Below are 13,540 nucleotides of genomic sequence, written 5' to 3'. Positions count from 1 at the left end.
GCAGTGTCGTAAAGGGCAAGTGAGCAACATGTAATGTTGGCTGAATATGCTTTTCCCAGTGTCAGTCATAGGACTTTCCTAAGTCTGGTTAAATACTAGGAATGTTCACTCTTTCTGGCTGTCGTCTTTTCCAACTCAGATCTTGTCTTGACAGTTAAACTGCAGAGACACAATCAAATACAAATTATGTAGACCGCCACTTTAGCACAAACAGGCATTATCATAACATTCAGAATCCTGAAAGAAGTGAAGATACTGTTTAGAAAGAATGTACCAAAGCACTCTGGCAGACAAGGCAAAAGAAGCCTCACATAGCGCTTAAAATTAAAAGAGAAATGTATCAACAACTGGCTGTTCATCTCTATGAAACAGCAGTTGCCTGCTTTGTTTTGTTTTGATCATTGTACTGCAATTGTGGAAATTCTGCTGCTTCTGTCTCACTGAATTGCAAGTTCTGATACAGCCACAAGAGGAACAGCTGAAATAGAAGGCCTTTTTTCTCTACCACTGCCTGAGAGGTGATGGCTTAAGAATCAAATGTACCACTTACTGCCAGAGATTAAAAAATTGAAAACTTGACTGAAACTAAATTTATTCATTAAAGTGTATAGAACACCTAGGAAACATAGATGGTAAAGGAGCAAGAGATTCCAGAAATATATGTAAGGCAGCATAATGCAGTTTGAAGACATGACAACAGATATTTAAAGCCTGAAAATACTCTCTGAGGGAATGAAAATTAAATGCGGAATTTCAAAGAGCAAAACCAGTTCCTCCATAAAAATGGAGAAAAAGCATCTTGTAGCACCTCCAAGTGAAAGGCTAAACAAATATTATATTGGCCAAGCATCTGCACAGGTGGCTGCCCACTGTCACAGCTTCCACAACTTCCGTCAGCCTCCCCATCCCAGGTGACCTGGAATAGAACTGATGCCCTCGTCTCTGTACCACCAGAGGGAAAATATTCATCCTCTGACCTCGCAGCAAGGGCTGTACTCTTCATGCCATTACCCAGCCTGGCCTCTACAAGCACAGCTAATTTATTGCTTCCTGAGTTCTCTATTTTCTTCTTTTTTTTTTTTCCATCTTCAGCCTCCTTAGAAAGAATGTAGGTTTACGATGTACAAAAAACAACTAATGCCCTTCCCCCACACTGTTATAAAAGGCATGGTGTAAACTTAATAATAAACAAGGAATAAAAATGAAGTTGTAAGAAAAAAAAAGGCATAGGTATTAAAAAGGCATAAACAAACCTAAGATTCTAACCATATAAACTTTTATTCTCTTTTAACTCTCATTGCTTTCTCCTGTTTGTATCCTCCTAATTGCATCTGACATTTTTCATGACAGTAAGTTTTTTAAGAGCAACTGAAATACTGAAAAATAACCTTCATTTGACTGATTTTGGTACTATGGTACATTGCTCCCTTTTACTTTACTCTTCACAACCCTTTAAATGCAAATGGAAATATTCATTGTGCTTTTTTATAATTTTTATATTGGCAAGCCCCGCAGAAGTCAGATGCATTATGGACTTCTCCAAAAATATTAATCTCGAAATTGTTATGCTACAGATAACAAAACACTGTATCTGCTTCATTTTGAAATGTCAAATAACACACCTTAAATATGACTTCAAAATGAATAAAAATACACAAGACAACTGAGCTGTTGGTTTGTAAGACTTTGTCTTACAAGGAATGTGTTATGCTTTGGAATATACTGGAAATAGTATTTGGTCTTAAAAATCAGCTATCATTCAATTTCTGTAATCTGTACAGAAATTGCATGTCGTGTACACTCTCGGTTGCCAGCTGAGCTTGTATACAGAGAATATCCAAATGGAAGGTTATAAGCAAACAAATGAACACACACATGAGAATAATCCTCTCAATCATTTTTATTTGTTGAAAATCACTCAAAGCATAAAATGACCCTCAGCACTGCAGGAAACAAACTCGGGGACATTCATGCGATTGCTGAGTATTACTGAACAGCCCAAAATGCAACATTTGGGATAGTGCCATGTTCAATCCTTCCAGGGTCTGATGAAAAAGAAATGCAGTGGAGACTGCCCAAGTGGAAGTTTAACACAGCTATGGAGTTCTACAAAAATGATCTTTTAGTGGTAGGAAAAACATTAACTTTATACCTGATGTTGCACACATACTCTTCTCTGAAAAGAATGAGGGTCATCAACGAGCACTATGACATGAAATGCTAGCTAGGAGCTAAATTTACAATACTGTAAACTTTTATTCAGCTAAGGTTTTTTTTTTAGTAAATCCTTTATATACATAAGACTCAAGCTGCATTAAAATAAAGACTCCTACTTAAAACTCAGTTCCACAGCCATCCTAAAATTGGCGTACTAGGGATACTTTCTACATCATTCCTTAAATTCCTGTAAAGACCTCTCCCACTTACAGCAGCAGCTTCTGCTTAAAACTCTAACAAGGTCTCTTTCTTTGCATGTTACATTTAAAAATATAAACCTTTTACTTGGCAAAATGAACACGAATAGAAAACCCAAACAAATAAACAACAGTGAATGGATTAGTTTCCTGGAAACATTGTATATTCCTTTGCTCCTCTCTCTTCTCTCCAGGTTCACTAAAAAAATTCACTAAAAAAATTAAGTTCTGGAAGGCACTTGCAATGCAAGTTTCTCTAACTCCTCGCTCACTGAGGTTCAAGGATGAGTACTTGCTAGACTTACAAAACCCAGTAAATTGTTTTTCTAAATTAGAACACACCTATTAGAAAAATATACTGAAGACTTCCTATGTTGATTGTTCATTTATTTGCAGGGGCACTACTAAATAACTTTGCAAAGGTTTCTAGTATGATTTCTAGTATGTAAGAAAAGTATTTCAGTGAATCCCTGGCCTGAATATATTTACAGAAGCACAGAGGTCACAGTCAGAAGTATTGAAAAGGGATGGGTTCAAGCAAACCCGTATTAAAATCTGGTTTTAGACTAAATTATAGAACACATATAAGGGGGAAAACCCAGTAAGTTTCTGAGAAGTCATACAGGTAATGTATGGATATAATAGGATCCTAATAATAGGATGTAAACTCCTTTTCCTGATTCACTGGCTTGAAGAGATACCTCTCAAATAGACACAGAGGAAGGCTGGAGAATTACCACCACTTCATTTCTCTTACCTTCCGGTAGAGACCCCCTGTTTTATCACAGTATCACTATCATCCTGTTTTCTACAACTACATAATTTAATACCCATGAGGGTTTTCCATCTGTCATGCCACAGTACTGATTTGTGTTGTAGTTTTGAAGTAGAACACTGTCTACTATTGTTCAATGTTTTAGTACACATTTCACAGCATAGGGATGATTGTAAACAAAACCACAAATAAAGACCTGTGCTCATCAAAGAAGGAGTGAGAATTATTTGTGCGCTTTGCAAATTTGTTTCATTCTATAAGCAGTAACAAACCAGAAAGGAACAAATATATAAGCAGGAACAAATCTACAAAGGCTGACATCACCTGTATTCTCATCTCATCATTAGTAGCAGGATGCCCATTAAGTACTGGCCAGTCAGATCTTCATAATTCACTTTGCTATTTCCCAAAGATATTTTTGAGTAACATCGAGTTCCATGCAGTTTAATTTCAAACTACTGTATCTTTCCTTTTATGAGTACTGTATAATTTCAAAAATAAAAATATGTAAAAAATAACCATGAGTTTGTTACAAATGAAACCAACATACAAATAAATAAGATTTTAGTGCTCATTTTGAAAATTGGTGGTTTTGAATTGTGCAAGACTGATAAATTTTCAGATGAATATGGTCCGAGGATGATCAGGGGGCTGGAGCACCTCCCGTATGAAGACAGGCTGAGAAAGTTCGGGCTGTTCAGCCTGGAGAAGAGAAGGCTGTGTGGAGACCTCATAGCAGCCTTCCAGTATCTGAAGGGCGCCTATAGGGATGCTGGAGAGGGACTCCTGATTAGAGACTGTAGTGATAGGACAAGGGGTAACGGGTTCAAACTTAAACAGGGGAAGTTTAGATTGGATATAAGGAGGAAATTCTTTCCTGTTAGCATGGTGAGGCACTGGAATGGGTTGCCCAGGGAGGTTGTGAATGCTCCATCCCTGGCGGTGTTCAAGACCAGGTTGGACGAGGCCTTGAGTGATACGATTTAGCGTAAGGTGTCCCTGCCCATGGCAGGGGGGTTGGAACTAGATGATCTTAAGGTCCTTTCCAACCCTAATTATTCTATGATTCTATGATTTTGTTGAGCTCTGACCAGCCTCTGATGCATGTCCCAACTGAATTTGGTTTATGAATGGAAATTTCATTTTAATGTGAGTCATTATGATAAGTCAAAATGGCAAAGAGAGAAGGATCATTTTTCACAAAGGCTGCTAATGCTCTGCTATGCAGAGTAATGTATTGAGTTCTCCCAACTGAATACTTGTTGGACCCATGGTCTTCAGCTGAAAATCGCTCTCACATTTCCATCTCCTGTAAGCTCTTCACTTTTCTTCAGATTTTGAGAAAGTGAAGACAAATTAAAACAAGGGGCAGTAACATGACAAGTTCTTCAAATTTTTTAATCTGTTTTGGAGTCATGTTTCTCACACATGAGAGAGAATAAATAATTTTGTTTTGAATGCTTTGTTTCCGGCACAGTGCTGAAGATTTGTGATTTTATCTCTCTTATTCTGTTTTGGTTTTTAAATGCCAACTTCTGAAATTATATGATTATGCATACTTTCCTATTAATTTAAGAGGCTATTTCTAGCAGTTAGGAGCCTGTATATGCAAATTGTAAAGGAACAACGTGAAATGTTAAATAGAAAGCATTCAAGCTTCTAATTTTTTTTTTTTTTAAACTCAGATAGTTTTATGAAGCTCTGTTCATGAATCTTAACTTTTTGGTTGCCAACACTGTAATCAGCAGCAGCTGCATAAAATATGGTAGTTATGGCTGCTGGAAAGTCCCTAAAAAAGTCATGTCCACTCTTTAGCCACCTGACTTCCATCCAACTGGGGTGAAGAAACAGGAGAGATCTATGACATCTGTTGCTCCCGAAAGCCCTGTTGGGAGGCTGATGAACTTTAAGGTTCCTTCCAGCCCTAACCTATGGTTCTGTGGCTGCATAAGCATCCAATAAATTGCTGACTGTTTCAGCAGACATTATTGTACTCTCCGATGGATATTCTCCTTCAAGACTGATGATAATGATTTATTAATTCAGCTGTGGGCCTTGCTAACTGAAGGACACAAGTAGTTTTATTTTTAAATTAAATTTCAAAAGATGACGTTTGTACAGCCAGTTATTCTTTCAAAACACAATATTCTGCAATGCCCAGTCAATGAGGGTTTGCCATACAGAAGAACTGCAGGACTGGGTAAACAATTAAGAGCTGTCAAGTATACTGCTTTCTAACAGCAGTATTGTGTCATGCCAAAGCAGAACTATTTGGAGTACTAACTATAAAAATATAATTCCAGTGGAATTCAGTATTATTAAACAATGATTTTACACTGATGTAAATTTTCATCTTCACTTTAATAAAAAAAGACCAACTTAATGAAAAAAGTCTAATTCATAAAATTCTAAATTTCTTTATTCAGTTTTTTCAGTCTCAAATTGAGGTTTTGTATCTCCGTAGAAGAAATAAGGGCATGAATAGATGAACTGAACAGTAACAAATTACCAAATGATACTCAGTCCTAACAGCTGGATGATACAGTTGCACCAACTTTTGATCTGTAAGTCTGATGTCTGTAGTAAGCAACTTAATGGAAACTGTAAGAACAGAATGAGGGGGCATGTGGATAAGCATGATAGATAAGGGAAAAGTCAAAGTGGCCCGTATAAAGCGGAGTGTTGGCTCACAAAGCCATCGACGTTCTTCGAGGGAGTCACAAAGGCTGCAGATCGTGGGGATCTAGTTTATGTAATTATTTGAATTTTGGAAAATGTTTAAAGGTAACAAACAGCCATAGAGTAAAAAGGAATGTCATGTCACTCCATGAATTAAAAAGGCTCAATAAAAATAGTAGGTTATTGATTATTTCACACAGTGACTGGCAGCTATCAGTGGAAATCTGCAGGCATTTGTTCAGGGTACATGCTGTTCAATGCAGACATTTGGTAATGGGCACTGGGTAGTAAAGCAACAAAGCTTTTTGAAGGTATTTTGTTATTCAGGATAATAGAAGCTTTCTGACAAGAAAGATTTATAAGAAGGTCCTTACAAGACTTAGTGAAAATATCAGTAAAACAACAAGTGACACGTAACATAGAAAGCTAAAGTAAGATCCAGAAATTAAGATAGATACATCAATGAAAATGTACTCAATTTAGCTGTTAAAGAAAACAAAATGTTAGGCATTATTAGGAAAGGACCAGACCACATAACTCTGTACATCATCCACTGTTCTTCATAAATACAAAAGAGCAAGTTTTTTTGTGCTTTAATACTATTTAGTTTTTGTCCCCAGCAAAACATAGTAAAATGGGAATGCTTCAGAAGGTGCTAAATGTGGATGCTAAATGTATTTATGGCTTCAAAGGAGAATGAATAAATTCACAAAAGACAAGTATTAACATAAATGTGTAAAAGTATCATCACTCTAACATACTATTAAATGATCTGAAGTTTATTTTTCTTTTGGAGGGGGGCAATGGATGGAAAATGTAACTCTAGGAAAAACAGTCATTTTCACAAAATTACTATTTAACTAAAATTTATTGGAGTATTAATGATGACATAGTTCCAATGATTATCTAAAATGTTTTGTCCCTTGTACTCTTTTAATTGCCTTATTCTGTCAAAATGTTACCAGGTAAATACAATGGTGGGGGTTTTATAATTCAAATATTCAAATATGGGCTCAATTACAGTTGCTTATTGGGATACATATATTTGAACACGCCAAGTGAAATGTTTCTCTATTACAAAATAAAGTATATATTTAAACAATATTTTTTGAATTAAACTATATATATTTTGAACTTTCTGGGTGCCCAGACTCAGACAAGGAGCCATAGTTGAAGATGTCTTCTAATAGGAAAAGCAAATCTGGTAAATTATATGATTCCATAAAGAATACTGGGGAAAATAATGCTTTTGGATTTTCTCCCCAATGCTTTCTGTGTCTTAAATCAGTTCTTAAATACTTAGGAAAATGTGTTAAATATTATCTTCAATCTTGTAAAACTGATTAATGGATACATATTTTTCTCTGCAGGAGAGCTGCCAGTGTGTTCTTACTTGAAAATGAACATTTCTTGCTGGCACATCTAATGTGTGAAAATCTTCCACAGCATTAAAACATACCTGTTTTCCATATATTCTGGTTAAAAATGCCTTTTTTTTTTTCCTTTCCCGAAAAAATCCCTGTACTTGTAATCTCAAACCATGGCATGTGATCAGCCTCCACCATCAAATGAAATCATTTATACAGCACTGAAATTCAAACCACGAGACATACCTTTTCTGCTAACAATTCTCTGATCTTGCTTGCCTGGAGACGAAATTTCATTAACTGTGACTCCAGAGTTAAACATCTTTCTTTCCAGTTTACAGTACCTTCTGGCTCTGAAAGTTCAGCCATATTTATGCTGGAAAAAGAAAGGGAAAAAATCCCCATGTCAAATTAAGTCTGTATTTAATGTCTGACTTTTTTTTTTAATATACATCCAAAGTCATTTTATGTAAATGTGAAGAATGCCCCCAAATTTTGTACATATGCAGCTTCATAAAGCTTAGTAAAAAGTACATTACTTTACAAAGGCCCTTATCATAAGTGGGAGATTTATGAAATCTCTGTTTATAACACCTAGGTTTACCATAATTTAATTTCTTCAATTATTCTGGGGCTGCAGTATGTCTTCCTTGGTAAGCAGAGACACATTATGCATTTTACTCTTCAGTTACTGTATACATCCTTTCTTAGGATAAAGAAGCTTGTAGAGAATGGAGCTTTTGCTAAGAAAATGCCTTATATAGGTGTAACTACCTGTGAGTTAGCAGCACATTTGTTTTTATCCAAGTTTACTGTTTGGCAGATGACTCTTTAAAAAGTGTTTTAAAATCCTTATGTTTAATCTAGTTGCCTTTAAAATGTTATATACTTAATGAGTCACAAGGTGGGGGTTGGTTCCAAATGTAAAGGCAGGTAAGCAAATAGTCCCTAATGGACCCCCCACATGAAAAAACAGTCCCTTGGCATTAGCTGTTGCAGACCTCAGGACAACATCGTTCATGCATGTTTCGGGTTCAAATCTGCTTTTATCTACATTCAACTGCTTATGCCTTCTGGAAATTAATCTTGGTGTCCTTTTGGACAAGCGCTGCTGGAAAAATTATTCAGGATGAGAGCCGGCTCATCATGGTTTGAGTCTGAGAAGCCAAGAAAATCATCTGTGTGTAAGCAGAAGGACTGGGCTCTGTTGTATTCCAAGTATTTGTAGACAGCTTAATAAAGAGTAAGTGGATGGCTGAATGTAACCATTCAGTCCAAGGCATTCCCTTGCGAGCAAAGGCCTTGGCCTTTGCTGGGCTCTAAATACCTAGGTTTGTCTTTGAAAATAAAACTTGAATACTCCCTAAGCATTCAATTTATCTCCAAAATAACAGACAGACATAAAAACACCATTCAGTAGAAGGCAGCTGAACATCATAACAAACAAAATTACCAGTCATAAGGTTATGCTGCATGTTTGTCACCTATGTCATAAACAGTGAGACGCTGACAAGGGAAGGCAAGTAGCCCCCATTTCAATGGGATGAAAGAGGCTGGCACAGGAAAGTCATGCACAAAATAGAGCTCTATGCTGCAAGTCCTGACACAGACAGCACGGATTAATAAACACCATCTTTGAGAGCCCCATCTCCATGACTACTCCAGTTCTTCAGCAGCCTGGATTCAAGCACTCCCCTTCCTCCCAGTGTTGAAGGAGATGGCCCCAATTCCCCTCCTTCCCCAAGGAGGGGAACATCTCAGCTGCAGGCAAAGGACCTATAGATGTAGCTTTTCCATGGTTCCTGACACCCGTAAGAATAAAGGGAAAAGCAAAGCATAGCAAGACAGACCAAAGTCATAAGCAGGATGCCAAAAGTTCTTTGCTTTTCTGTGGCAAATTAATATTTTCTAGTTCTCTTCTAAATTTTCCATGTCTCAGATTAGTCTCAAATTCATCATCACTAAACTGGTGAAAAACTGTCTCAAAAACTTTCCTTCCTTTCACCTAACCTAGTTTCCTTGTCTTTTTCATTCTGTATCTTAAAGCTAGAAGGAAAATGAGGAAAGAACACATGACTAAGGATTGTCATCTTTTCACCACAATCACTTGTCTGAAGGTGACCACTCTATCCTTGACTCCCTCTTGGTCTTGCAGGCTACGATTCAAGCTGTTAAGCCTGAGGTTATAACTATCCCTATTCAGGAATCCCTCACTCAGGAATCCCCATGGAATCACTGGGATTTAAGCACATTATTAAAATAGTTTCCAAAGCCCATCCAGCAACACCCGAATTCTAAACTTTAAGCACAGATGCATTTCAACTGCAACCTCTCCAAGTGTCTGGTGTCTTTTCCATTCCCCCCTCCCTTCTTTTAAGCTTGGCACAAGACTCCTTGGATTGCCAGGGAAGCACAGTGCTCACCAGTGTCCTATCCCTAGTCCTCACTCCGCCCTCCTTGAACAGTCCCCATGCTCAAGGGGGGAAGGTGGCAGTTCACAGCAGCAGCTTCTCCTCGTTTACAGAGGAAGCAGAAGTTTCATCTGCAGACTGATTTGGACACATAGCCTAGATTCTGCTCTCCTAAGACGAGAGGAATGGCAAAGTTCCTATAGACTGCCTAGTTAGCATTTTTGATGGTTTTCCTTTTTGACTGATTACATGTATGTACAGCAGAGATGAACTTGGACGGCATTTGGTTAACAGTAGGATATTTCAGTGTTTGTGGTAGTGAAAACACAAACGGATGAAGCAGTGAAAGGATTTTTGCTTTTTGGTAGGGTGCAGTATTACAGGGTGGAGTTAAAAATGTTTGTCTTTCAACAGACACAACATTTGAGTAGCTGCATTTCTGGCAGCGAACAATGCGTCCAGCCAAGTAGTTTCTCAATGTCCAAGCTAATTAACAGTCCACTGTATAAACATTTCAGATAAAAAGTTTGAAAATAACTCTTTTTATTGTGGGTTGTTTGTTAGAGATTATAATAATTCACTTCATATTTTCCAACAAGCCAGTGGGTTCTGGAAATATTTACAGGCACATAATACACTGTTTACAATTGTGGAATGAATGATCTTACTTTGAATCAATGACTTCCTGTTCCTTGTTCGATTCCCCAAGGGAGGAAAAAAATGAGTTCATCTCTCTTGGCTTAATAGAGTACTCTGAATCAGCACACCAACCTACACAGAGGCCGCCCCTTCTTCCTGCTTCAGTTCCCAGCGCAAAGCCCTCCACTCTCCCCAAGCCTTTCAAAATTAAAGCGTTTGAGAAGTAAACTGAAAAAGCACACATTAAAGCGGGAAGTTCTAATTATGCCATCAAAAATTAATTGAGACAAGTTTGACAAGTCTGGAAAGATTAAATTTGTCTTTTTCATTTTTTAAGTTTAGAAACCTCTTCATAGGCTTCAAGAAGTCAGAATGTCACATTCTCCCCAAAGGGATTGATATAATTTCCTTTTCTTTGCTGTCTGCTTGGAAATTATCAAAATACATTTTAGGGGGAAGGAGGGAACAATATTCTAACTTTTTGAAGCACGTTAAAAAATTTCCATGTTCCTTATCACCCTGTCAGTATTTCCCTCTGCTTTTAACAAAATGCTGTGCTTAACTAAACACTTCATATTCTGTCCATATATTCTGTATGTCCTTTCTCTGCTGGAGAAAGCTCGAGTCCATTTCCGTAGGAGTGGGTTTGTGTGGTTCATGATGGGCTCCCTACACCAGACTAAAATGTTCACCAGCCCAAATGGTTTTAGACTGTACCTCTCAAATTTCAGGCTCCTTTCTTCTACTCTTTTCACCCAAAGTCAGCACTTGCAAGTATTTTGGAGCCCTAAAGGTTGGACTTGAGAAGGGAAATGATGAGACACAAAGTGGACCTGTTTAGGAATCAAGGAAGTCATTCTTGGGTTTGGTGCTGCCCAGGGCCCTTACTCACATCAAAACACTGGTAACTTTATTTTCCACTTGACTCATTTTTTCATAATCCTGTGCTCAGAGAAACTTGAGCCTAAGCTATTCAAAACTGCCTTCAAAAATTGATCTATGAAGGGTTTTTCTGCTGCTTCCTAGGTATTGATTGAGGTTGAACCTGTGAAGCCAGATGTCAGCCAGGGCTCCCTGACTCTGGCACCAGGCATACACCGTCGAAAGCCCTCCTTTTTCCAAGGGCTGGACTGCCCCCTCCCAGCTCCCCACTGAGCCCCTGCTGCTCTTTCCAGAGGAGTGGCACAACCGATGGCTCATCGGCACAGCACTGTCGACTGCGAGTTGCAACCATCATTAAAGCACACAGGATCACTTTATGTCCTTTTCCCAGTAACAGCAATGAAAAGGTTGCAGTGTGACATCACACTACGTATGAATGTTTAATTTTTATGTGAAATTCTGAAAGCTGATGGTGTAGGTATGTAAGAAAATACCCTAATTCTTCATGTTTGTTTGGAAGAGGTGTTCTCTCTCTTTTTCGGGGGGAACGCAGTGATATGTCAATGGCACTGCCAACCGGACAGGGGGAGCCTGGACCTTAAGGGCCCTCAAGCGACCTCAAGCTCGTCAGTTTTCTGCCGTGGGACTTCAGCCAACGACACGGCCGTGACCTAACACAACGCCACCCTCCACCCGACGGAGCCACCCGGGCACACCGCGCCGGCCGTGCCGTCCCGTCCCGCAGCGCCCCGACACCGGGGAGCCACAGCCCACGGCTGCCCCGCCGGGGAAGAGCCGGAGGCCGGCCCGGGCGCTGCCGCCCGCCCGCCGAGGGAAAGAAGGGAGCAAGGAAAGGGAGGTCAAACCTGGCCGGCCGTTGCTCGCCGCGCTGGGTACCGTCCGCACCGTGGGCACTGCGCTGCCCCGGCTGCCCGCGCCCCTCGGCGCCCGCCCCACCATCCCTGCGGCGAGCGGCGCGGCCGCCTGAGCGACGGCCGCCACGGCCACTGAGCATCGCGGGGCCGCCCCCGGCGGGGCGCCCGGGCGGGGCCTGCGTGGCTCGGCAGTGGCGGCGGGAGCCGGCGGGGTGTGGGGGACGGAGCTCAGCTTCGGGGGGACTTGGAGGAGCCTGTCCTGGCTGCGGGACGGGCTCTGTGGCCTCTGTCCCGCCGCTTCTTCCGCGGGTGGCCTCTGGTTGTGGGTCGCCGGCTCAGCCGCGTGCTCTCGCCCCGACGGGCTGCCGCGGGGAGCGCCTGCCGGAGGGTACCGTAGCGGCTGGCGGGAGGCGCTGGACCCCCCTCCTGCACCGCACCGCCGCATGGCCTGGCCCCGGCCGGGATGAACGGCGGGACACAGGCAGCAGTCCCCGCGGAGAGGTCCCAGTGGGGGCTGCAAGGCACCGGACCCAAACCGACCTTGGCCTCCCTCTGCTGCCCGCGTCCCAGAGGATGGCCTGGCTGTTCCCCTTACCCATCCCAGTATCTTACTACTGTATCTGTTCCTCTGATATTTTGTGAATTCCTGAGGAGGAGACTAGGTGAGGAAAGCCGCATCTGCTGGTTCTGAAGTTTGTCAGACCCAGCATCAGGGCTTGCTGCATTTTGAGTTTCACCTTGTGTGAAAGGTCATTTGTCAAGTATAAACGGGAGGGCTGGAGCTGAGCAGTCACCGGGGTGATGGTGGGAGTATGATGGGATGAATGGGGCTTGCAGAGCTGCTGTGTCCCATAGGTAACCACACACTTCAGTAGTAGATGGGATGAAGCAGCAAGTGCAGTTGCGGATGGGTCACATTGACGCATGCTATTCATCCCCTCTGGCTGGAGCTGCTGTGAGTACATCTCAGGTAATCAACCATCGCAATCTCCTATAAAATGCTGTCTGAAGTATTAAAAAGTAATTGGAAAAAGCCTTGTCTGGCGTGTATAGGAGTCTTCCTCATACACACTTTGATTTGGGCTGAGATTTAGGGATTCTGTTGTGCTTAGATTATGTTCTAGGCAAAAATGTTTTACAGATTCTTCTGATGCATAAACAAACCTCACTGCCGTTCTCCCGGAGTTTATTTCTAATGTAGTGGTGCAGACTTGTTTTGTGTAAACTATTCTTTCACAGTCATCTGTGAGTCAGTGAAAGTGCATGTTTTTTGTTGGGGAAGAAAAAAGGTCTGTAATAGCTCAAATATTCCCCATCTGGTTATACACACAATTTCAGTTTTTTCCTATTCAATTCAGTACAGCCTCCCATTTTCAACTCATTTGCAGTGACCTTAAAGTATCCAAACAGCTTAACTGACAGTGTTTCATTTGCTGGTACTTTCCTAAGTGCCTCATGTATTTTTTAAACACTCATCATTGAAAAATGTGTTCAGAAC

The 13,540-nt window shown here is 40.6% G+C and overlaps 1 protein-coding gene across 4 annotated transcripts in view; it reads right to left on the bottom strand.

The window, feature by feature from the left end:
* Window positions 1-12,190, bottom strand: part of PLEKHH2 (pleckstrin homology, MyTH4 and FERM domain containing H2) — a 57,431-nt gene extending 45,241 nt beyond the window's left edge. The window contains exons 1-3 of one of the 4 annotated variants that reach the window (XM_057407488.1): window positions 12,034-12,142; window positions 11,003-11,084; window positions 7,482-7,611 (exon numbers count right to left, since the gene is read on the bottom strand). In XM_057407488.1, the coding sequence (XP_057263471.1) occupies window positions 7,482-7,604 (123 nt within the window). In that variant the 5' untranslated portion in view covers window positions 7,605-7,611; window positions 11,003-11,084; window positions 12,034-12,142. Of the gene's footprint in view, window positions 1-7,481; window positions 7,612-11,002; window positions 11,085-12,033 lie in introns of all 4 variants that reach the window. The other 3 variants (XM_057407492.1, XM_057407487.1, XM_057407490.1) reach the window with 3 other exon arrangements.
* Between the last annotated feature and the right edge of the window lie 1,350 nt (window positions 12,191-13,540).

This window comes from Pezoporus wallicus, unplaced genomic scaffold, assembly GCF_028554395.1.
Source record: "Pezoporus wallicus isolate ANWC-B61680 ecotype Strahan unplaced genomic scaffold, APGP_CSIRO_Pwel_v1 contig_8811, whole genome shotgun sequence".
In the NCBI taxonomy this organism is placed as follows: domain Eukaryota; kingdom Metazoa; phylum Chordata; class Aves; order Psittaciformes; family Psittacidae; genus Pezoporus; species Pezoporus wallicus.
This window is presented reverse-complemented; position numbering and strand designations above follow the sequence as displayed.